This window comes from Dermacentor variabilis, chromosome 3 (assembly GCF_050947875.1).
Source record: "Dermacentor variabilis isolate Ectoservices chromosome 3, ASM5094787v1, whole genome shotgun sequence".
Classification (NCBI taxonomy): Eukaryota; Metazoa; Arthropoda; class Arachnida; order Ixodida; family Ixodidae; genus Dermacentor; species Dermacentor variabilis.
Genome location: NC_134570.1, coordinates 68,595,237 through 68,619,308, shown reverse-complemented (window position 1 = coordinate 68,619,308; position 24,072 = coordinate 68,595,237). Strand labels below are relative to the sequence as shown.

At 49.1% G+C, this 24,072-nt stretch overlaps 1 protein-coding gene and 1 pseudogene across 1 annotated transcript in view; both read left to right on the top strand.

Moving 5' to 3' along the window:
- LOC142574554 (ATP-binding cassette sub-family A member 2-like) overlaps positions 1–24,072 on the top strand; it is a 44,614-nt gene that overhangs the window by 18,152 nt on the left and 2,390 nt on the right. Inside the window, exons 10-18 of the mRNA XM_075683608.1 lie at positions 2,809–2,987; positions 8,395–8,526; positions 9,256–9,373; positions 9,888–10,042; positions 11,265–11,420; positions 14,052–14,262; positions 16,318–16,570; positions 22,070–22,122; positions 23,450–23,707. Coding sequence (XP_075539723.1) covers positions 2,809–2,987; positions 8,395–8,526; positions 9,256–9,373; positions 9,888–10,042; positions 11,265–11,420; positions 14,052–14,262; positions 16,318–16,570; positions 22,070–22,122; positions 23,450–23,707 — 1,515 coding nt within the window. The remainder of the gene's footprint in view (positions 1–2,808; positions 2,988–8,394; positions 8,527–9,255; positions 9,374–9,887; positions 10,043–11,264; positions 11,421–14,051; positions 14,263–16,317; positions 16,571–22,069; positions 22,123–23,449; positions 23,708–24,072) is intronic.
- LOC142576810 (U2 spliceosomal RNA) lies at positions 1,864–2,043 on the top strand (annotated as a pseudogene).

Genomic DNA, 24,072 nt, shown 5'->3' with positions numbered 1-24,072 from the left:
TCCCATTCAGTTTTGATGGAGCTGCGAGTATGTTCTTCCTGTCTGTTACATTTTTTTTTTCTGCGCGGTTCTTACGCCCAGAAACTGTGACCGCGCAGTGCCGACGTGGCATCTTCCTTTACTTTGCTGGGTGACAAAGGTTGGGCCTCATTTGAAGTCAGAGAAGTGCAGAGCAAAATTTGTTGTGATAGAAGACTCAGAAACACGGATGGAAAGAGCTGGGTGGCTGACGAGCACAAATATCTGTACTTCGAAAGCGTGGAGAAGGAATGTATATGAAGAGGTCAAGGAAGTTAGCAACAAAGTCCAGGGTAATCGGAGTACAAACAGAAAACCCGGAGGGCATCGAAAAGGAAGTGAGATAAAAAGAGACGGTAAATTGGGTGCAAAAGCGGACTTCAGGAAAATCTAAGGAGATTTGCGAATGACTGGGATAAAAATTGTTATAAGACAAAAGGGCAGTGCTTTGCTATTTGAGGCCCTAGCTGGCTGCCTGAAGACAAAAAAGAAAGAAAGAACATACCGAAAGGAATATTTTCAACGAGATAAGGGATGTGTCTACTGCAATAAAAGTCAGGAAAGGACTCGCCACATACTAATGGTATGTGGCGAGTCAATGAAATTGTCCGATGGCATGGTTCCAACGGAGGACCCCTAGCAGCACAGTTCGTTTTTACTTAGCTTACGTTTACTTCAATTCATACTGCCAGTACAGTTACGAGTCTTGCACCTCGTGTAATATTCTAACATGCTGCTATCGCATTCATTGCTTCGCCCGTATAATGAAACTGCGATTTTTCAAGCGAAGCTTGTATCGGCTCGCAAGTTACGGTGGCGATGTAGTCACGCGAAAAACCCAGTTGCTCCCAGAGCATAGCAGCACCGGGAAAGGGCGGTTCGACGAGTTGACAGCTGCGCCGGCGCCGGCGCGTGAGTCATTAGCAAGGATTCCAGCTGCATAGGCGCGCGCTGACGCCACGCGCACAACCAATCAGAGTCGTTTGGCTTCCGCCGGGGAGGGAAAGTGCGTCCACCGATAGTTCGACGCACTGGCGCCGCCAACGTAACCTGACGCGGCCAACGCGCTCCGACGCGCCCGGCGTCTAACGACGCTCGCCCGCGCACCGATAACGTCGGACTATGAATGTGACTTTAGAGCCTCCCGAGCTGAGTTGGTGGGAGGCCGAAGTAATCCGGCACCGTTACTTGCGAGTTACTTAACCGTGAAGAAGGTCAGGTGTGCGTAGGACAAGCTTCGCTTGCCCCCATTTTCCGGTAGGGGAAGGGTTGGTCATTTGTTTTAGTCCTACCACGTCGCCATTTACAACAAGAAAAGTGCAGCAGTTGCCTGGATAAGACGGCTACCGATAACTTCCAGGCCTAGTTCGCCGTGAGGCTAATTATGCGCTCCACACAGAGACGCGAAGTACAGCTGCACGTAACAAAATGAAGATGGAAGCACTGTGAACTGCAACAGGATGCTAACTTGGGCCGTTCGGTTCATAATGAAGGAAACGGGCGAAGTGCTGAATGGTTAGTACTGTGAACGATTAGGGCCTACACAACAGAACTAAAACCATGACAGAAATCATGAGTCATTCCACATTGGGAAAGTGGATGACCAGCGAACCTGTTAGGCGCATGACACAGAGGTGACACAGAATTTTGAACAAAGGTACGCACTTATTTACCGTGATTTTTATATACATTCTCGTGTATGTCGGGACCGCCCCGAGGAACCGAAGAAAACTAGACACGCGTGACATTTAGACGGGATCGCCACTACGGCAGAGTGGAAGGAAAGGAATTTAGATACGCAAGCGCCTGGAACCCCGGCAAAGAGAGGGCGGTGCGAACGTAGACATGACTGACGCAGGTCAAAGTGTAGCATCTGTTCTTATCAGCTTAATATTTGATACGGTTCCTATTTGGAACCAAGATACTAAACTTACTTTTGCAAATTAGCCGAGTGCTTGAAGCCTGCTTCACCTACGCCGCGGGTGGGTCCGGTATTGCGCGACCTCCGGGAACGGCCCATGGCTTTTGCGCACGCAGGACAAAACAAAACAAAAAAAGCACGGAACCCTAGTCACAAGCAGCTTCACTGTAAAACGAAACTGCCTTTATGTATATGACAGTGCAACGGAAGGCAATACAGAAAATCTGTCCCCGAGCCCTCAGGCATTATAAAATAAGAAAATCTGGTAAATGCATAGTTACTCAGTAGAAGAAAGAAAGCTAAAGTCGGAACATTTGGTCGTCCCGACTGGGGCAAGTCGGGACTCGGGACATTTACTCAAAAGCCAGGACTATCTCGCTAAATTCGCGATGGTTGGCAACCCTAGTTGAGCCGTCTTTTCTTTTTTCCAAAGGATCCGTGCTTACTATTGACTTATTTCAAAGGCCAATCTCAACAGCTTGTTGGGTCGTGTAAAAAACCTAGTTTCAGATAGTGTTTAATACATAGCAGTCGCAGTAGAAGATCTTGCTTCCAATACCAACGTATCTGTTTGGAAAGGCTCATAAAAGCGACTTTACTTTCTAAACCGAAACTGAAAAAGATGCCACCAATAACCGCACACTGTAAATGTAGCTCGGCTCCTCGACATGGCAACAGGATTTGGTGCCGCCCGCGGCAGGCTTAAAGAAAGCTCTCGGAGGCGACCTGCTTAGGTCTGGCGTCACTTTGCTTATTGCGACTGCTTCAGTAGCCCCCATACACCCCTCATAATTGACCAGATTAACCTAAGTGAAATTTCGCGGGAGGAAGTCTTAAAGATGCCGCGCATTGCCCATTGCGATGCGTAGCCGTGGCCGACTGGCGAGTACTGTCGCGGAAGGGATTCAACGTGGACAACCTGTCTCTTGGTGCCTCCTGGTTTGCCACAATCCTGAGCTGCGTCCTCATGGTGGCCCTCATCTGGTACCTGACGCACGTTCTGCCATCCGTATGCGACCACCCGCTGGCCCCTGGATTCCTGTTCACGGCACGTACTCTGCAATATAACATGTTGCGGGCTGCTTCCGCAACGACCCTCTGGGATTCCCTGCTGAATTGAGCGGGCCCGAGATGGTGCTTCGTACGCCACAACTTTTTTTTTTCTTCTTTACTGCTGCGCAGCCGCTGAGACTTCCAGAAACAAATCTTGCTGCCAAGTAAAACTGAAACTGGTATAAAGGCACGAGCTCGTGGCACAGGACGAGCGATACTCGGAACACTTCTTTATGATGCAATACGGCAGAAACTTGGGGCCTTTCGTGTAGCACAGTTCGGAGCACTGTTGAGATTGTGGAAGGACCCGCGAGTGGATGAAGGCACACAGAACGGAGAGACACTCACATTGCTCTGAGTAGCGATCATATAAGTTTAACGTTTCTTGCCTTGAACTCTATAACGTCACAAAAAGAAAACAACGAAAAGAGAAAGGGTGATGGTAACAGAAAGCAGACCTATCGCGTTAGGTACATCTCTCTTCTATGCAGGAGCAGTGACGATGACCTGACGAACATGTCTCCTTTTGTGTGTGTGTGTGTGTGTGTGTGTGTGTGTGTGTGTGTGTGTGTGTGTGTGTGTGTGTGTGTGTGTGTGTGTGTGCATCAAAAAGGCTTCAAGCATTTCCAGGGCATTATGCTCTCGGTATTTTTGCACAATCTGGCACCGTATGTATATAAGGCCGACACTTGGCACAATCGACAGCGCGATAGCTGCCTATAACGAACCGTTCGATGAGTCGGCGTGTTCACTTCAGACGGTCCTTTCGGTTAGCCTGTTAGCCGTGCGCCTTTTCGATGGAAACACATTACGTGCTTTCGGATGCGTCGACGACATGTGCTGGAAAATCGGGAGCCGCAAGAGTGCGTAGACGCAATTTGCGCGTTGTTCATTCAAGTAATGGGTGGGTTGCATTTTACGAGCGAATTTGGAACCGAGAGGAATGCCTACGTTTCCTCCACGTACAGTTGATTTTAGGACAGCGCACATGTTGGTTGTGCGCGTACACCGCGTTCACACACACACACACAAAAAAAAGGGGGCACTCGTCTAATTAAGAACACTCGAAATTAGTAAAAAGGGGCTTAGCAAACTTGTGCCAGGGCGTGCACCACTGACCATATGTGCAGACAGGGTTGAATATAGTTTTGTGGCACAGGTGGTTAGACTGAGGCGTGCCGGCTGTCCAGAAGACCTGCTACGGAGTGTCAACACTCCCAGAGTGTTGACACTCCGTAGCAGGTCTTTGGTTTCGTAGCACTTCGTAGCAGGTCTTCAGGTCTTCAGCGCCTTAGGTTCAGTGTTGACTGAACCTAAGGCGCTGAAAGTAAATAGAAGTAGAAGCATCCTAAAAAGTTCGATAAGCGAAACATTGCACTGATTTCACGTGTACACAGGGCATCGCAGAAGGAGTCGCGCTTTCTTCAGGGCTCCTAACAAGCTATAAAAGCAGTGTAGAAAGGTAAATAAAAAAATAACCGATGTGTGAGAATAGCCTCGCTAGAAAGCATATATTGAATGCCACAGCAAAGTTGTCTGTAATTTTGCTCTTCCGCGGCCGGGTTTTACGTGGACCAGACAGGTCGTTGCATAAATGACTGTACGATGAAGCACGTCAAATCATTTAATGGCTTTTTAGGCAGCAATCTCCTGTCCGCTGTAGCAAGTGCAAGTGTTTCGAGAGAGACAAGATCGCGAAGATACCGCGAGTAGAGCGCCCGGCAAATAGTTGAGACTAGTGCGTCAATACGCCGTTACTGCTTCTGAATAAAAAGAAAAGGATATTGTATCTATCGCGATAGGTCTGCTATGTGTTTTCAGCCGGCTTTCTTTTTTCTTATGCACATGTATAAAGTTCACGGCAAGAAACAACGAACTCATGTGGTTTACTAATCAGCGCAGTCTGTGTGTCATTCTTTTCTGTGCATCGTCTAATTAAGCACTGGTCCGCCAGGGTCTGAATATTTATTGTATGTGATAGGTTACAGAGCACTGGGGGGAAGGAAAGCAATTAGGAGGGGGTATTGTGTCACGCAGCCAGCCTTCCCTAGCCAACTGTTAGTGAGGCCGCCCCGTTCCCTTTTTGTCCTCCCCTGGCGACCCAAACAGTCAGTGCAACATATGAGACTGTGTGACATTGTGAGTGAAACCACTACAGACACCGGACGGAGGGAGACGACAACACAACTTGCGATCTCTGCCCAGCGTGAGCAACAAGGTCAAAAGCTGGGCCAGTTGGTACACAATGGAAGGTGAACATCCAGAGAAACACACAAAGGTACAAAAGGAGAAGACGATGGGACGAGGTTGGACACCTTTTCTGCATGTTGTGTATTTCGCTGTATTTTCACCTTCAATCAGTCCAGCGTGCACGGCTTCCGGCAGGTTTTAATCCATGAGCACTTCGTAGGGCGTGCTTTGCCTACACCTCTGTGCATATTTTCTCCCGGTCAGCTCGTGCATATTCAGTCTCATTTTGTAAGGCGTACAGTGTGTTCATCGTTGCGACGTGCAAGTGCGGCAGCCGCACGTAGCAAACGCTGTCATTGCGCAACAGCGCACTTTTGAAAGCTGCGGTGTAAGACGCTAAGACCTATCGGGGCACGATCACGTTCCGGGCCGACTTTTTCCGACTTCAATTTTGTCGCGTCACACTCCCTTCTTGCTTTTTTCCTTCCCTCGTGGGCACAGGATGCAACATCGTCTTTTTTTTTTTCTTGAGAGAGTTACGTCAAGAAGAGATCTCCCATTATGTCATCTAGACTATTGTGATTCCGCGTAAGCATCCGCTCAGAATCACTACTAGTAACTCTCGTGCTTTCGGCAGAAAAGTGCAGGGTAGCAAACCAGACGTGCGTCTGGTTAACCTCCATGCTTTTCCACTATTGTGTTTCTCGATCTCTCTCTCTTTCTCTCTGTCTCTCTCTCTGTGGCGGAAAAAAGACTCCATTGGCCTCCTTTCAGGTCCTAGTAGTCATATATTCACTATAGACACGCCGTGTTAGTGCAGTGGCTACTGTATGGCGTTCTGATTGTGAGCAAAAGGGGTCCTATAACGTAAAACTATTCCGATATGTTTCTATTCCAATCTCCTGACGTCAAATTTGCGTAACCACCAACGCAAGCGCCGGGCGGTCACCCGCAGGGTTGTCTGAACAGACCAATCAAACGCTCTCCTCGTTCATAGGAGGTCACTTTTGTTTTCTTGAAAAACGAATAACTTTGCCTACACTGAGCGGCTTGTCCTATCTAATTGGCTGACAAGAGTCGAGGAGAACGCTCAAGTGGAGAGGGATTCGATGGGGCCGAGCCACTGCACTGAAAATCGATAACCGGATGAAGAGGGTGGTGCCGGCGTCTACGATTGGTCGGCTTTCCCTTACTTACCTTGCGGTGACTGGTCGAAAATCGCGTCGGCATGCAACGGAAGCTCAAGAATGACGCTAAAACTGACCCTCAGCAAAGAAGAGTTGGCAGAATGAGGGGATAAACGTGCCGAAAGTGCTCGAAAACGTTCCACGGCCACGCAAGAAGTTTTATTATACGCAAATACACCCATGCACTCCGGCAGGTGCGAGTAGCCAGCGTCTGAGCGATCGGCAGCAGCCATCTTTTATTCCTTTTGGAAAGGGGCAGCGTGCGGCTATTCCGAAGAAAATTCAGTTTTGTTCGGCATATTAATGCATCTTTATCGCGTACACGTCACTTTGACGCGGTGAGTTCTTGCGGTTTTGTGACGTCGCGTGACAGGCAGGTGAAGTGGGTGCAGCCCGCAATTTTTTTTACCAATAGCCGACGGCTAATGGCGAAAAGGGGCCGAATCAGAAATAACTGTTTTTCCTTTTTCTGTCAAATCATGCATAATCAGTGTGTACACATCGTATCATATGGGGAGGAATCGCGGTTTTCGTGACGCTGCGTGACAGACAGGTGAAGTGGGGTTGGTCGAAAAAAGTTTTTGGCCAATCGTGGAGGGCTGATAGCAGAATTGGAATAGAATAGTTTGGAATAGTTTTACGTTATAGCGCCCAAGGTCGCGGGTTTGAATTCCGTCCGCAGCGGCCGTGTTTTCATGGCAGCGAAATGCAGTAATGCTCGTGTATTTAGGTGCACGTATGGTAAAGAACACCACATGGTCAAAATTCATACGCAGTTCTCCACTATGGCATCTTATCTATCTCAACTGCTGCTTTGGGACGTTGAACCGTTAAACTCCACTATAATGACGTCACTATAATGATGAAATGGTCTACTAAAGGCATTGGGCGACTCGATTTCGCCGCCTGGATAGCTCGCCAAATTTGACGGATAAGAGGATGGGAAGCCACATTACAGTTCGCGAATATAAAACGCCTCGGCAATGCCGTAAAACATGCGTAAAATCGTGGGCGCAGTTGAGGTCGAAAGATCGCGGACTTCAGGATCTGAGCAAAAAACGCCGAATATTACGGCACCCGGGGCGTGCGGCCTGAATATGTCTTACGCCGCCTGGCATTCGAATTTTCAGTCTGTGCCACATGGCATACGGGAACGGCATAGTTTTGCGCAGTTTTACTAGCTATAGGATCAGAAACAGCTCCGAAATTCAGCGCCTACTGGTCCGGAAGCTTTTGACGCCGACTGAATTTACCTCCTATCACGAGCCGGAGCGTTTCTCGTGTCTGAACACATGAGAAATGCATGCCCTGTCACCTTAACGGACACGAAAGCGGTATGCCAAGCTGCATTAGTAAATGTAGCACACATGACATAGTTTGTGTGCCACTCTGACAATGAGAGCACGTGGAATAAATACGCGCGCTGATGCCATCCGTAAGTTGCCGCCCCAGAGATGACGTCGCGTGCCTAAAGCAATCAAAGCGAGCCTATGGCAAGTGCCTTCTTGCATCGTGTCTGTCGTTATTCCACTCGAGTTTGTCGCGTTCCATTCCTCGGCGGTAGTTCGTAGCGGAGTCGCTACGAAAGCGGCAACCAACGCTTGTTCCATGTACTCCTTATCTGCAGCCGTAGGAACAACGAAACAAGAATATATAACGCGACACTGAAAGGATAATGCAACTTCATCCAGGACTACTATAGGCTACAAAACGGCAGCGGCAAGCGTCGGCACAGCCGCAACCAGGAAAGTCATCGTCGCCACGCCTTTGTGACACGTCCCACAGCATAGATGTCAGAGGTCTATATATATACAGTTCACTTAAGTTTCTTTCGCTCGGCATTCTTTCTCCGCGTTTTTCGCAAGCTTAAATAATTTCCTGCTGCAGTCGGCAGCACCTTGCTATGCTAACCTCATTTCGAAGCAACAGCCGCGGCCGTGTGCGTGTCCTCCTTTCTCCGCAAAAGTGGAGTGCACGTTCTTGAAGTCGCTGCGTCCTTCATTTGTCGCCGTTACGGGTGCGCAGAAGAACTACTGGTTACCCCACGCGCACGCGGTGCTGGAAGTGCCGGCGACACCGGAGCAGCAGCAGCTGAGTGCCCTCGAAGAGCTGCCTGAGAGCGTGAACGTCGTCGTGGAGGCCGACAACGTCACCAAGGTGCGTCGACGAATGGGTCGCACTGCGGCGAGCGCATAACCTCGCCCTTCCTACAAGGTTGCGTGTAGTCACCCTATAGCCCCAGCCGACAGGGGCAGTGTTATAAGTATAGATGGTTTTAACTCGACGTCGATGACACAGGTTTCTTTCGCAGTGTTGATAATGCCCGAACATGGCGACCACGATGACGCCAGTGAACCGTACTACCACGCGCACATCGTTCTTCTTTTTTTTTTTTAAGGGTGACGGTTTTTCAACAAATTATTGCTAGCCCGACTTGTTGCTCGGGGCAAGACGAGCCTGTCGCGCTGTCGTATTGTCGTCTTTCTTGTTGACGTGCTAGCACCCCAAGATGGCGGCCACGATGACGCCTACGCAAACCATAAATAGCGGCGCGACGACGACGAATGTCGATATAACAGCGTGTACAGCTGTTTCGTTTGGCATGAACCGTACGCATGATCGCAGTGGTTAAGAGAGCGTTGTAGACCTTCACTCGAAGGTACGTTAAGGGAGCTCAACAATGTTTCTGCGTACGTGAAACTTTCGCCACCAGTTATGCGTGATATTTAAATGTGTGCCAATAAAAACATATGTGTGTTTTACTTGCTGTTATAGTAGGCTCTCGGCGCACAAGTTGCGGACTATAATGAACGCATTTTTCTCGCGAGAACTCCGAACCTCTTGTTCAAATGGCGTAATACCTATACTCTGCTGTTTCCCATCAAGGAATATGCGAAGATCAAGGCCATGACCAGAGTGAGCCTGAAGGCGCTGGACAACCAAATAACGGTCATACTCGGTGCAGACGGCGCAGGAAAGTCAACGCTTCTGAAGCTGCTATCGGGTACGCATTAGCAAGGCATTTTCAGCAGTTGGATAGACGACGACGTTGCTCCCCCGCCACATCATTGCACCACAAGTGTCTCAAGGACAACGAACATCAAAGTTTGCTTTTGGCTGAAATTTCTATATGTTCTTTTTTTCTGGTTCGAACAATAAAACAAAATTATGGAGCATATAGCAATTTGAGCCTGTTCAGGGGTTTATCTGAAGAAGCAGTGGTTACTTGCGCGACAAATCGCAATGTCCAGGCAGCTCACTAAAATATTCATGAATATTTATTCGTGAAGCTTGATCCGCAGACCCGAAGAAACTCTTAGAGGTGTGGAAAAATTTCATTATACTGTGACAAGGGATGCTTTCTTGTAAGATTAAGCACTACTGTTAACTGCTCGCCAACCCCCATTCCTTCGCATTTCGGAAGTTTGATCGATTCATTTGCAGATTGAACGAGAGGGAAAAGTTCTGACTTGTTATAAAAAGCAATTTCGCGGATGAATTCGGTCGTTCTCCGGCAGGAAACGTTCCTCCGACTTCTGGTCACGTGACGGTCTGCAACATGGACACGGTGCTCTCGAGACCCATGGTTCGCACGGTAACCTCGTTTTGTCCAAGACTGGCCACTTTCAGCGTCGACATGACAGTCTGGGAGCACCTCCTGCTCTACGCTGTGGTAAGCTTGCGGCTACCCGTCTCGCTTTTTACCCGAGAGAACACGAGTTTTCTTGAGCTGACAGGCCTGTCATAATAATTCTTACAGCTGTAATCGGAATGCAATATTTTTTAGTAGAGGTGCAATGAAGTAGCCTTAAACGCGTGCTGAGTTTTATCGCTGCCGTGGGGAAAATCGAACGAAACATTCCAGCGAAATTTCATCAATAGTTGGTTTTCATGCGCGCGCGCAACACCGAAGTATGTGCTTGATGTGAAACTTAAGGGAATTTTCAGGTATGAATGTTTACTTTTGAAAGAGCAGAGCAACGAAGGCAGACTAGCATCACATGTCAGAAAAAGAAAACAACAACTATTGTAGCTTTTTTTTTTCGTGCTGTCAATTTCCTTCATTTTCTTTTGCTGCCATAATACCTTACATCTATTTCCAGTAAAAAAAAAAAACCGTTCTTGCCTCAGCGTGTTACGCCGTAGACCTTAGTTGTTACTCACACACCCTGCTCGAGAACATGACATTGCTAGTTTTTTTCTTCTTTTTCAATCTTTGGTTCCAGTCAACGAAATCGACAGTAAACGTCGTCACTTCTTGCGCTTCAGGAAGAATGCAGGTACTTTTCGCGGGGGATGTAGCTCTAGGTGGCCTAAACGCAATATAAATATGAGACGATAAATGCGTTTCGCAAGCACTAACATACTGGCTTTAACTCGAGCAAAGCTAATGCAATTATGTTGACGCTGGAGAAGCTCTGGAGCCATTACCAAGCCAGTGCTTATAATGGAGGAAAAACTCGCGTTAGTGAAACAAGAAGATTGTAACAGCCAAGCGCGTAATACTTAAGCGCACCTCCAAGCATGCACAGGTGCCCTTCCCTTTCCCCCAATAACACGTACACGCGAACGCACACAAAGCAAGGCGCGCGCACAAACGCACAAACGCGCGCTCCTACTATCCGAGAGACATCCCACGCAAAGCGGTAAGACTGGCTGACAAGCGGGTTTCACCCCACAATAACTCTTATGGCGGAGAAGCCACATTAGGCTCAAGACGGTGCGTTCTACGTACGCACGCGTGGACAGCATTTCGTGCGCGTTGAAATGCTGCCACGCCATGCGCCTTTACAAGCGATAGTCTGCATAACTGTCTGTATATCGGAGTACGGCATCCTCCTATTGAACTGTGGAGTCGTGAGGAATTAGCGCGCGGCGTTCTTCGGTGTTCACAGCTCAAAGGGGTGCCGCTCAGGAACATACGGAGGAGGGCGAGGGAGGTGCTGTTGGACACCGACTTCAACGAGAAGATACAGTCGTTTCCACACCTTCTCTCCGAGATCGCCCAGCAGCGGCTGCTCTTGGCCATCTCGCTGCTCAACAAGCCTCGCGTGAGTACCGGGAGCACGTGCCGGGCAGAGGACACGTTGCTCCTATACCAGTGCATTATATAGCCGAACGTGGATAAAGCAACATTATCTTCATATAGAACCGGCTATGCACACTGACGAAAACTCACGTAAAATGATTCTTATAACGAATTGGACATCGGAACTATCGAAATCGGGCGTCCGCACCTAGCTCCATAAAGCCGCTTTCATGCCGTGTACATACCGTAAGAATTTTTCTTTCCTTTGGTTTCTTATTTATCTACCTTATTTTTTTCCGGGCTCAGACACAGAGAAAAATTACTTCACGTAGTCTTGTTTTCAAACATGGGTTATTTCCTTGTTTTTTTTTGTACGCTGGAGGCTACAGATCCACGTACGAATGCACCATAAAAATAAAGTTCGTTATATGCGAGTTGGGGTGTATTAACGCGATAGCGTTAAGGAGCTCTTGTCGCAGGAAGGCCGGTGGCGTCGGTGGCGTTGGCCGTGAGCGAAAAATGGCGGAAGGCTATTTAAGTAAAAACAATTTACAAGATGGGCTGGGTGGAAATCGAACCAAGGTCTCCGGAGTGTGGGATTGAGACGCTACCACTCAGCCATGATTTCGATGCTTCAAAGCGGGACAAAAGCGCCTCCAGTGAATGCGGTGTTGCCTTAGAAAAGTGCCGTAGAAAGTTATACTGCGGTGTATATCGGAAATTATGAGCATGTAAATTACAGAAGTCGTAGTTCAACGAGTAGCGAAGTACGTTTCCGCTACATTTCTTCTGCGCTAGGCGCGCACGCACAGCCATCTTGCGGCAAACACAGAAAACCCCCTCCTCGCAATGTACGGCGCGCCACTCGCCCGCTTCTCCTCTTCGTCTTCATCGCGCGTCGCTAGGGCCCGGCTGTCCGTACCGATCACGACGTTTGGCTCGCGTAGATCGCTTCTCCCCCCGAGACACCGACTTCTTTGGTTCGTTCCGTTTGCTCAGGCTCACGTTTCTACTTTGTGTGACTCAAGAGCATGCCGAGCGAATCAGTGGGCGGTGCGATAACGCTATCGCGTTCCACTCTTGAAGGCGAAGCTTAAGCGTCCTCCACTTTTTGAATTACGTTATGTATCGAACAATTTCTAGCACACAAGCCGGTTCGTTGTAACTGGGCTCGACTTTGAGTTGCTAACACCAGTCATTATGTGTTCAGCGCAAATGAAATGGCATTTCTACATGAAAGACGTTCGTGAATGTTTCATGGGTCAATTTTGTTGGTATGCATTGTTTAATAATTGGTGGGAAGCGGGGAGGGCGCAGGATGCCGTGGCTGTGTTGCTCCATTAGGTGGAAAGCTGATGACTTATTCCGCGAAGGCTGGTTGTGAATACCGGGGTAAATCATAATGTTGGAAGGAATAAGCCGACGCTTCAAAAGAATGCGTCAAGATCAAGCATAGAGGAGGAGGAGGAGGAGGAAAGAACTTTATGGTGTGCCCTGCGAGTTGGTGGGGAGGGCCAAAGGCCCCGCCTAGGTGACGGCCAGGAGTTCTTGGGTCCTGGCGGCATCCTCGGCCCGCTAGACGGCCCATAGTTGATCTTCGAGGCTAGAGCTAACAAAAAAAAAAAAAAGCAAGACAGGTTGTAAAGCGCGGAACCGTGCATGAGCATGAAATGCGGCTGTGGGGGATAGTTATTCATGTTTATTTTCACAAATACCTCTTTGTCGAAGAGACAGCATCAGTGGATAGAAAATAACTGCAAATGCAGCAAGGGATAGAGTAAGAGAGAATTCCGAGGATGCATGAACTCGTAGAGTCAGCGCTCTGCCTATCGTTTCTTGCTTGTCTTCCTAAGTATTTATTTTACTGTTAGCGCAACAGTGTATTCATTAGATACAGGATACAAATAGTCGAATCGGAACTATGGTAACCCAGCTTTGTAGTTCCTGTTCTGACGATTCTAAGTACATAACATTAAGAACACGAGTGATACGTTCATCCTAGAAAGAATAACTTGTTTTCGGGCTAGCAGGCTGATACGTGATGAAGCCATTGTAGCGCAAATAAAAGAAACAAGACACAATGTGAGTGTAGCGCCTTCGTTGCTCTACAATGGCTTCACCGTTCATCCCACAGAACTTAAATATTTGAGCGTTGCAATATCATTACAAGGGGCTTCCTATTTAAGTATATTGCTCGCGAAGGAGGCCTTGAACTTTTCATTTTATTCTATATGCCCAAATTTGTACTTGATTGATACTGTTCTTTAAAAGAGGAAACGTTTCAAGCCCGCATACGTGAATGTTTATTATTTCGAATTGCTACTTCGATTGGGTGTAATCTTGTACGAATGCGTTGCGGTATTACTGTGACAATTTCCACCGCGTTTTTGCTTCTGCGTCTTGTATCTACTTAATGATGGGCCTCAGGTGCATTGAAGCTACCGTTTTGTAGCTTTCAGCCTGCGGTCGTTTTTTTTCCCCTCTTTGTTGCACGACGAAAAATAGACAGTTTTCAAATTCTGAAACGACAGGACACAATTTGTCAGCATTCGATAGCATAACACTAATCCAGTACAATGTTTCGACTCGGAGTCGTCGTTGTCGGCCACTGACGCGCGGACGTATACCGCGCGTCACGGCGTCGCGTGAGCAGGTGTTGTTCCTCGACGAGCCCACGTGCAAGTTGGACGAGGAGGCTCGCCGCGAAGTGTGGACCCTGCTGGAGAGCATCCGCGCCAGCTGCGCCATCGTGATGACCAGCTCGATGACCGAGGAGGCGGACATGGTCGGCGACCGCGTGGCTATCATGTCGCACGGACGCGTGCGTTGCTGCGGGACGCCCACCTTCCTCAAGCAGGCGCACGGTAGGTCGATCTGGGAAGGAGGCGGGGGGGGGGGGGGGGGAAGGGGGAGCGCCTCCGTGTCGCACTACAGTGAATACATGAGAAGCCAACAAACACTGACACCAAGGACAACATAGGGAAAATGTTCATCCACTTTAATTTCATTAGTTTATCGTTTCCTTGTTTCATTTATTAAACACAAGCAATTTCCCCTATGTTGTCCTTGGTGTCAGTGTTTGCTGGCTTCTCATGATATGACTAATAAAAATCGGGACCCTCGGTTAACCCCCTCTCTTCTCGTTTACAGTGAATACAGTGACACGCCGAGCATAAGCCCGTTTCATACGCTGCGGGCTTTGTGCGGCTGGCGAGTTTACGCGAATGTTACGGTAGCGGATCGCGAACGGGGATGATGACACACTTGCCTGGGCCAGCCAAACTGCCAAATGCAAAGGAAATTGCGCTGTTTTCGCCCGTAGTTAGAATTTGTTTTTTGTTTCCGCTGAAGGCTCGTGGTCTCGCGAAACCCAACTACAGCTTTTTTTTTTTTTTAGGCGCACCAGCAGCTGTCGTGCGAGAGCTTTTTGGCGTCTGAAGGTTTAGATCTATGAATACGGCGAGAAACTCTATAGATGTATGTGTTCGGTCAAGCCCGCTGAATGAATAAAAAAAATGAAAAAGAAAAGAAAGTTGCGACCTAGCGGCCGCGTCAGGCGGGCTGCAGTGGGAGCGAACGTGACCAGCGTAGTTGGCACGGAGTTTCCTAAAATAGCTTGCTAGATAGTTTCATGCAGTAACTATAGTGCGAAACTCTGTGGATCCCCGACAACACCCCTCGACCAGTGGCGCCGTATATCGGATCATGCCGTTTTCGATGCACGCGGCAGGCCGCAACGATATCTTTATCCAACGACCGTGCATGGTTCGGTGGTGATGCCGTATCCCGTTTCCCGGCTATGGCGGTCCGATAGTACCGCGTCTCGCCCTATTTGCCAGCCGCCCGCCCGCACGGACGGATGATGGCGGTGCGCATTCGCCGCCGAAATCCGCCGCGCGTCTGTCGTCGAGATGTGCCGTGTCCGCGTCACCGCCGTGTCCCTTATAGACAGACTGGTTACCACAGTGCGTGGGAGCAGATCACGTCGTTCCTTCGGTGGTCGCTGCTAAACGTTGTGGCGCCGCGCGTCTGGTTTCCCACCAGACGTCAAAAACAAGTGATCTCAGTAATAACGACAGAACACCGCTTATAATTGGTCAGCGTGAGACGCGACTAAGCGACGACCTATTTCTTGCTGTCGCGACGGCGAGCGAGCAAGACGGGCGAATTGGAATCGAAGCGGGGCAGCCTCGCCATTGCCACTTTAGACATTGCCACGCCCCGATATGAATTTCGTTTCAGCATATTGTAAGCTTCGGGAGAGACACGCCCTTTGGGGAAGTTACAAACGGCTGACTTGCGAGTCGCTGATTATAATACTGCAGTTGGGAGAGGCGTTGGAAAGGGCTACCTCCACTACACACTAAGCGCGGCGCGTTCGAATCGTGCCTCCGAATGTGATAGCACCTGTGTAATCAACCATGGCCACGGCGTGGGCGCGACGGGCTGTATAGGTAAACGAGAGTTTTATTGCCCATTATCCTCCCCTGATACCAATAATCGTAATAAAAAACCGGGTTTTTACCTCCGCAAACTACGATCCCATTATGAGGCACGCCGTAGTGGGGGGTCGCGGTTTAATTTTGACCACCTGGAGTTCTCTAACGCGCACCTAAATCTAAGTACATGAGCACTGTGGCACTTCGACCTCGGCAAAATGCGACCGCCGCGGCCTTCTTCGAACCCGCGACCTAAACAGCACGACGCCATAACCGCTGAGCCACCGCGGCAGCTAATGGCGCTTTTGTTAATCGTGAACCGATACCAACTAGTATACAGCTTACGATTATCCGAAGTGAGAACAATTAGATTGCCAGGGATTGATTGACTGACTGACTGACCGATTGATTGATTGATTGATTGATTGATTGATTGATTGATTGATTGATTGATTGATTGATTGACGCATTGATTCGTAGGAACGGGCTACGAGATACGGTTCCCGAAGACCGAGAAGGTCTTGAAAGTCGAGGACGACCTGCTGTCCATCGTCCGGCAGCGCACAGGGCAGGCGCGGCTGTCGCAGACGCCCCGCAACGTGGTCATATCGCTGGGCACCCGGGACACGCGCGGCTTCACCGACATGTTCAAGCACATCGAAGAGTTCTGCCACTCCCACGGCATATACGACATAGGCGTCACCTTCTCCACCCTCGATGACGTATTCATCAAGTAGGTGCATGTTTCACAAGGGGAATGACCAAAAGTTGGTCCTAAAAGGCTTCACGGAGTCCTCGAAGTTAAAACTATTTTAGTAATATTAATAACAAGGATGTGCTATCTACGCGCATGCTGCTTCTATATAGGTGGCTTGAGCGCTTTAGCGGACGCAATATTTACGGACAAGTCGTCGGCAAATACGTAATTAAGGGTACGCATTTGGGCCGGTTGGTTCAAGATTACGAGCAGAAAACATCACTTAGCGACAGGACGAAAAAAAGACGGGTCCTTCTCTTCGTCCTGCCGTTTAGCACCATTTTCTGCTCGTAACATAATTAAAATTTGTTAATTGACTTTCTTGAATCTCGCTATTATGGTATATGTTTATATCAGAAATTTTAAGAGAACCGCATTCGAGGGCAACTCCATTTTATTTGAAACTTCTAAAGCGTTTGTGTTCCGGGATTCATGCTCTCGAATGAGGCGCTCAGTCATGATGTTGAGAGTTCGGGTTCTCAACATGAATACAAACCCCTCCATGGCCTGTGGGGGAAAACGTGAAGCCAGCCTTGTTTTTTCCAGCCGAGAGCAGGAGCGCAGCTGTTGGGAAGCCCACCCGGCTCCTGAACTGGCATGCTGTACAAAGAAATATAAGCTACTTGAATGGGTCAGACATCCTTCCAAAGAGGCTCCAGTATAATTAATAATTTCAGGTTGTCCTACGACCAAGTGAGATATGTGTTGTACCGAAGAGTATAGCGTGATTGGTCTCATATTTTTTGTACTATACAATAATTCTTTTCCAAACTGTGTTTCGTTCAAAGTTATCGGCCGACCGAGAAATATACCGTGACACGCAGCGCCGACCTAGGCTCAATTAACACATGGTGCTAAAGCTAAAGCTAAAAAGCTAAATGTATGACATTTACAAACCACATTCGACCGATACAGTTCTCATACCATGAATAGCAGCAGCTTTGTAGAGTGTGTTTGTACTTAGAAGTAGGTCGGTGTTCACTTAAAATGTCATACCTAACATGGATAAAAGCGCATTGAACGGATCCTAGCTTCCGCCAACCGCTCACTCGGTCTACTCTATGTCCAACAAAACATGTAAAACTAGAGACGGGCGGTGACACAGCTCACTATATTTTTCCCGCCAGCTCCCGCGGGCGTCAGAGAATTTGACAGCGTCTTATCGCATCTCGGTAATTGTTTACTGCTAAAAGTGGCCAATTTACATTCTAAATTAATCAGAAACTCAACCTAGCCAGTTTTGAGAACTTCTAGGGCGGCCAAACGACCCAAATGCGAGGACACGATTCGAAATTCGTGACGCAACGCTGACGTACGCTGGAGCTTGTGTGGTGTTTCGGCGCCATATTCGTAAGAGAGAGGAGTCCGTCCTTTATTTTCGTTTCCAGGAAATAAACGAAAACAATAAAGTATGCTGACCCCCACCTATTGTGGAAATTGACGTTAAGCTCGAAGCATTTTTGCATGTAGCTGCCTGCCGAGCACCATTTGTGGTTCTGCAAAGCGTGACGAGATGGACGAACGCGTTTACGTAATGCGAACAATTGTGTGTGTCGCGCTGGAGTGCGTGTGTCGACAGAAAGCAATGCGACGGCGATGGCGTGACAGATTTATTTCATTCCGGCCGAGAAGCGCAACAACCTGTTCTGTTGCGACGTGGGACGGTACCGAAGGGGGCACAATGTCACACAGCGCCTTAAAGCGCCAGCTTGCCATGGGAAGGAGGGGGAAAGCTGGCGCTTTCTCATTTTAGAGCGCAGCTCTTTGGCGTCCGTTCCTGGGTTTCGCGTCGTCGTCGGCGTCGGCGTCGTCGTCGGCCTCGTAACCAGCTCCGCCCCCCTTTCATCCCCCCAGCGCTAGCAGCGACCGACTGATACCGCTGGATGCCGCTGACGCCGCTAGAGAGTCAAGATAACGTGACTGCATAGAACACCGTCGCCGCCATGCAGAAATAGGAGGAAAGGGTCCCCCCCCCCCCTGTTCTTGTGTGGCGGATAGCTGGGGTTGACTCACTATCGCCGTCAGCGGCATCAGTCAGTCGCTGCTATCTCTTCCCTCCTCCCTTTATCGTGTTGTCCGCTTGCTGCGCGCGCTTCTGCCCCCATCGTTTGCCGCTGGGTGTACACGCCGCCCCCCTCCGCTTCCGCTTACTGCTGGTTGCTCTCGACGGCGGCGATGAGCCTCCGCTTCGGCGGCGCGAACTGCAGGGTCTTCTCGGCGGCGGCGATGAGCTTCTGCTTCAGCCTCGCTTACTGCTGGTTGCTCTCGACGGCGGCATGAGCCTCCGCTTCGGCGGCGCGAACGGCAGGGTCTTCTCGGCGGCGGCGCTTAGCCTCTGCTTCCCCCACGGCTGTGACAACCTCGCGAGGCACTTGTATAGATCTCGTCTTTGAGAATCAAGCATTGGTGTACCAAGTCGAACATATATCAGTCTATTTCTCCGACCACAAAGCTTCCTTCATGACTGTCAAGAACTGTTAGTGGAGTCTTTGTTAAAGGAATACGTGTGAAAAATAAAAAAAAAATTATGTGATAGCGCATACATGTGTTGCTCGATTTCTTTGCCTCAATCTATCCAAAAGGTGAAACAGCTTATTTGCTGCGCTCAAATTTCGCATTAGGAAGTAACGTAATCGTCGGTAATTTTTTTATAAGGAACTTGTTGCTATGCGACGAGACGCTTCTACTCCTGCTTCTGTGCCATAATGGCGCGACCGCGCGCACTATCGCATTGTTTTGGTACACATGTGCCAATCGTCTTAAGCTTTTCACTACCTCGCACTCCCTGCAAGAAAAGAGCCAAATATGCCGATTGTTTTCATTGGTTTAAACAAATATAAATACGAGGAAAGAGCCAGTAGAATACTCTTCAACATATTAACTTCAGTAGAAGGCTCTGAAATATTTAGAAATACTGAAAAAACAAACAAAAATGAAACAGTTCGCTTAACTGCATTACTAATAAAAACATCACTGCAGAGCTTCAACATTCTGAGGTTAGCTGAGAAGGTGTGTTCTTTGAGCTAAAATATAGTGATGCAGTCATTTCTGCGAATGTCCGCATAACTTGTCTCCTACCACGCTAAAAGTTGCCTTCAATGTTGTGCACTTCAAAGCAAAGGATAACGCACAGTGCCACACCACAGCCTACGCGCACAAGGTCCTATATTTCCATCGAGTGTGTCTCTACCGATCACACGAGGATCGTTTTGACCACACGGAACATCTCCTTGCTACGTTTTTAGCAGTTAGCGAAATGAACTTGGGGGAAGTTGGGAGCTGCAAGCAGTGACACATTTAAGTAGCTGAGGAGTTGGATCCCTTTTTTATGACGCTGAGGTAGAGGGTTCTAATCAGTAAGAGCCTCTGCGAGACTAAGGCGGGACTTGAAATGAATGCCGTTCTTACCTGCCGGCTTCTTGTACACAAAGGCATTGAAAACTGCCATATCTAAGACGTGGCGAATTTTTTTTATTTTATAATTTTCTGCTGGTGTCGCACGGACGTGTAGTCAGTGAGGTATTGATCGATTTTTGTGGACACGCCCATTGGGTTGTTGTAATTAACAACCGCCTCTGTCTGGTACGAGAACGTGCTGCTCTCAAAATTAGGTGTACAGTCAAAGATGTCTACAAAGAACGCCTCTGTACAGAGAAAAGAAAAAATCTGCACAACGAAGGATTGGCTACATCCCTGTCGTCCTTTACTATCCTTTATGCGCACTGCGAACGCCTGTACAACGAAGACCACTGCAATGAATTGCCCGTACACAACGAATAAATTTAGGCGTCCCCGATGGCTGATTCAGTGCTTTAGAGCCAGCGCCACGGAGGGGTACCGCGCCACTGCCTTTCGCAAACGTCACCAAAGTGTGATCTGCGCTCAGTGGCGTAGCTAGGTCGTCTGGCACCCGGGGCCCATAGGTCTTCTGTCAACCCCCCACCCACCGGGTGTAGCCAGCGGAAAGGGTGTCTTCAGGCGTATATGACACCCCCCCCCCCCCCACACTGTCCCCTTGCACCCGGGGCCCACGGCCCCCCGGCCCCCCCTGTTGCTACGCCACTGTCTGCGCTAGCGACGCATTTGACGAGCGTGCCGATGACAGGAGTGTAGTACTGCTGCGCTGCTCCAGGAATCGTACGCTGCTTGTTGTAACACATCAGCGAGTGCTCCGCGGCTGACAAACACGTCGCGGTTGACGACCAAATGATGGTAATTGTAACTGATTACCCAAGAAGTCTTCAGTGCATCTAGGGCGGAAAGCACGCTGATCAGCTTGCTTTCCGCCCTAGATGCACTGAAGACTTCTCGGGTCGTCAGTTAGAATTACACGAACTCTCTAGAGTTCATGTTAAATAGAGGTTTCGTTTTTTTTTTTTTTTTTTTGAGAGCGTTCAGCCGGTTCTATAGTGTGGTACGATGCTTGACCTTTATAACGAAACGTTTTGAAAGCCCCGAGCAATTCGTTGTAAAGATGTTTGACTGTATTTGTCAATATAATAAATAAATAAATAAATAAATAAATAAATAAATAAATAAATAAATAAATAAATAAATAAGTAAATAAATTTTCTTTGTGCCGTAGCCTGTCGTGCAACATCAAACATCCGCATGAGTGAAGCCGAGCTTGTGTTTGCAAGTGTTAGCCCAGACCGGCCCAGCTTGTTCTCGATAGGAGTGGTACACATTTAGAAGACTAGCCTGGCTCGTCCAAGGTAGGCAAAGGGTTAAAATTGGCGCTGGTACGATAAAAGTATACATGCGGCATAATGGGTTGAGCATCGGGCTCTTATGCGACAGGATCTTCCTTTGCGCCACCGGTAACTGCCACGAAGTCACTGGTATGAGGCAAAATATGCTTCGCATTCAAAATTGCACAAAAATCATCAGAGATGCACGCCAAAGTCAGCAATATAACCTGTGTCATCGTAGGAGGTCGCACGCCTGCGCCGAATGACCGCACAGGCAACTGGGGAAGTTCTCTGCCACCGAACAGTGTGCACAGGTAGCTTGGGAAATTCGCTTGCATCCTAGCGGCGTTGGCGCGAATGCAACTGTCGTGATGTCATCGCGCCGTAAGGACAAATGTGGGGATTCCTTAGGTGCTGTGATCTCGCTTAATGCACGCGTTACCGCCGCCGCCGCTCCTGCTGCTCTCCTCCTCGTTGCGTCACGTGACGTCACAAGCGATTCCCCCTTCCTTCCTCTCTCAGCACCTCGGCGCACCTATGCTTTTTATCGCGGATAATCACGGCGCCTTCACCCTCCCCACGTCCTGTCGGCCTCTGCGGCCTATCCTCCTCCGCCACTATTCGGTTATATAGACGACCACGAAACTCCGCGAAAGCAACGGACAGCTATCGCTTCAACGGGCTGTGTCATAGCGGACTCACTATAGCGACCCAAGTGTATTCCTGTGTCTACAGCTGCGCATGTGAGTTGTTGCAAACAGATGTGTTTGTTTTCGCCTTTCAGGATGTCTACCGAGCCGGACAACGTAGACCTGAATATTATCCCCGATATAGAAAGTAAGCAGTTATGCATGCCATTCGATTAAACACGCTCAATGATTGATTGATTGATTGATTGATTGATTGATTGATTGATTGATTGATTGATTTGCTTTCTTAAAGGTTCATCTAAATTTAAGCGCGCGGCTGATTTTGCACATCGGTTGGGGAATCGAAACCCCGACGGGGTGCTAAACAGCAGAACACCTTAGCAACTGAACCACCGCGTTGGGTATGTTTCACGCAAGCTATAGCCGTTTCTCTGACCCAGTGAAGAGCCCCGTATGCAGTCATCAAATTTAAATAGATCTGCACAGGTGAAGCAAGCGACGCATGGAACCGCCTCGTTGTCCTTAACACCGATCCGTTTTCGCTTGAGCTTCATTAGCACGTGGATCGTAGCACGCTGCTTTTATCAACTTAGCGTGGCGCAAGCGGCGCTTACGTGCGAATGCGACAGGTGACGCATCGCATCGCATTCCTAGCGCATCGCGTTCACGTAAACGGTTTGTTTAAACATTAAATTCTGGTGGTTTCACGTGCCAAAACCAAGATACGATTCTGAAGCGCGCCATAACGTGGAACTCCGGAATGATTTCGGTCCCCTGCGGGTTCCTTTTAATGTGCACTTAGTGCGCGATGCACGGACATTTCTTTTTTTTTTTTTTTTGAATTTCGCCCCCGTCGAAATGCGGCCGCCACGGCTGGGATTCGATCCCGCGTCTCCGGCCTTAGCAGCGCGACACCAAACCCACTCACTATACGCCACCACAGCTGGTCACGTAGACGAATGAGAGCGCACCGGGATGCCGCGTGCTCGCAATCGTGTTTTGAAAAAACGAAACCCGCATGCGTGCGGGCTTGAAGTGCACCGTCCTATTTCTTTTTAAATGTTGTTTCTAGATGGGTGAAACACCTGCTATCTTTTTCACTCATTCTGTGTAGTTATTCCATACAGTCGTTCCGCAGCTATGGGGGAACTAGGCTTCGTCAAGCTGTTCTTAAGCAGCGCCCTCCCCCCCCCCCCCTCCCGCTATCCCACTTCCTCCCTCTGAGGTTATTTTATTTGATTGGCTACGCTATAACTATTGCTCCACTTGGAACGGCACAACTTGCAATCAGCTAGTGCAAGACGGGGGGGGGGGGAGGGGTAATTGGAGAGCGCAGGGAGTGGCCTTCATCCTGGCAGTGGATACAAAAACAGGATGGTGGTGATGACGATGATGATGCATCGTTTCTAGTCTGCCTGAACCGTCATACTCGCAGCTGTCGTAGACACTATGGCGCCAGGAGTTCCCTAACGTGATCTCTTATGGGGAACTACGACCGCGCGTTCCTTTTGCAGCCAGCTGCGTGCAGGCGTTCTGCGACGAGCCCGTTTCGACGCCGTCGATCGGCGGCCAGCTGGCGGCGCTGCTGTTCAAGCGCCGCGCCATGCTTACCATCGACCGCGCCGCGCCACTCATGGTGTACGTTCTGTTCACCGCCATGATGCTCTTCATGGAGTACTTGCAGTCCGGACCGGCCTGGCTCGTCTACCTCTTTCCGGATTACGTGACTCCGCCGCGCGACATATCCTTCCTGCGCCAACAGTCGACCTCGGGTACACACGCTTTCTAAAACGTTTGAATTGAGAGAATCGAAGCCCTCGATAGTAACGGTACCCCAAAGACAAACACGGAATCAGTTAAGAGGGATACGGCACCGTATTCTATAGAGCGTTCCTCCGCTCAACATTCCACTTCGACTCAAGAATGGCAGCGCGCCCTCTCTCCCCCTCCCCCTTTTTTTTTTTTACACACAGAAGTGGTCACCGCGTACAATCTCGGAGCTCATGCACTGACTTCCCACGGCAATTCTCGAAACTCAGCGTAGCACTTTTCGAGAAGTGCTTCTTCTCCAACAGCTTGGTCGTTGGAGCTGTTGGAGAATTAACACTTTCAAATCCGCAGCGTCACGTTGAAGTGC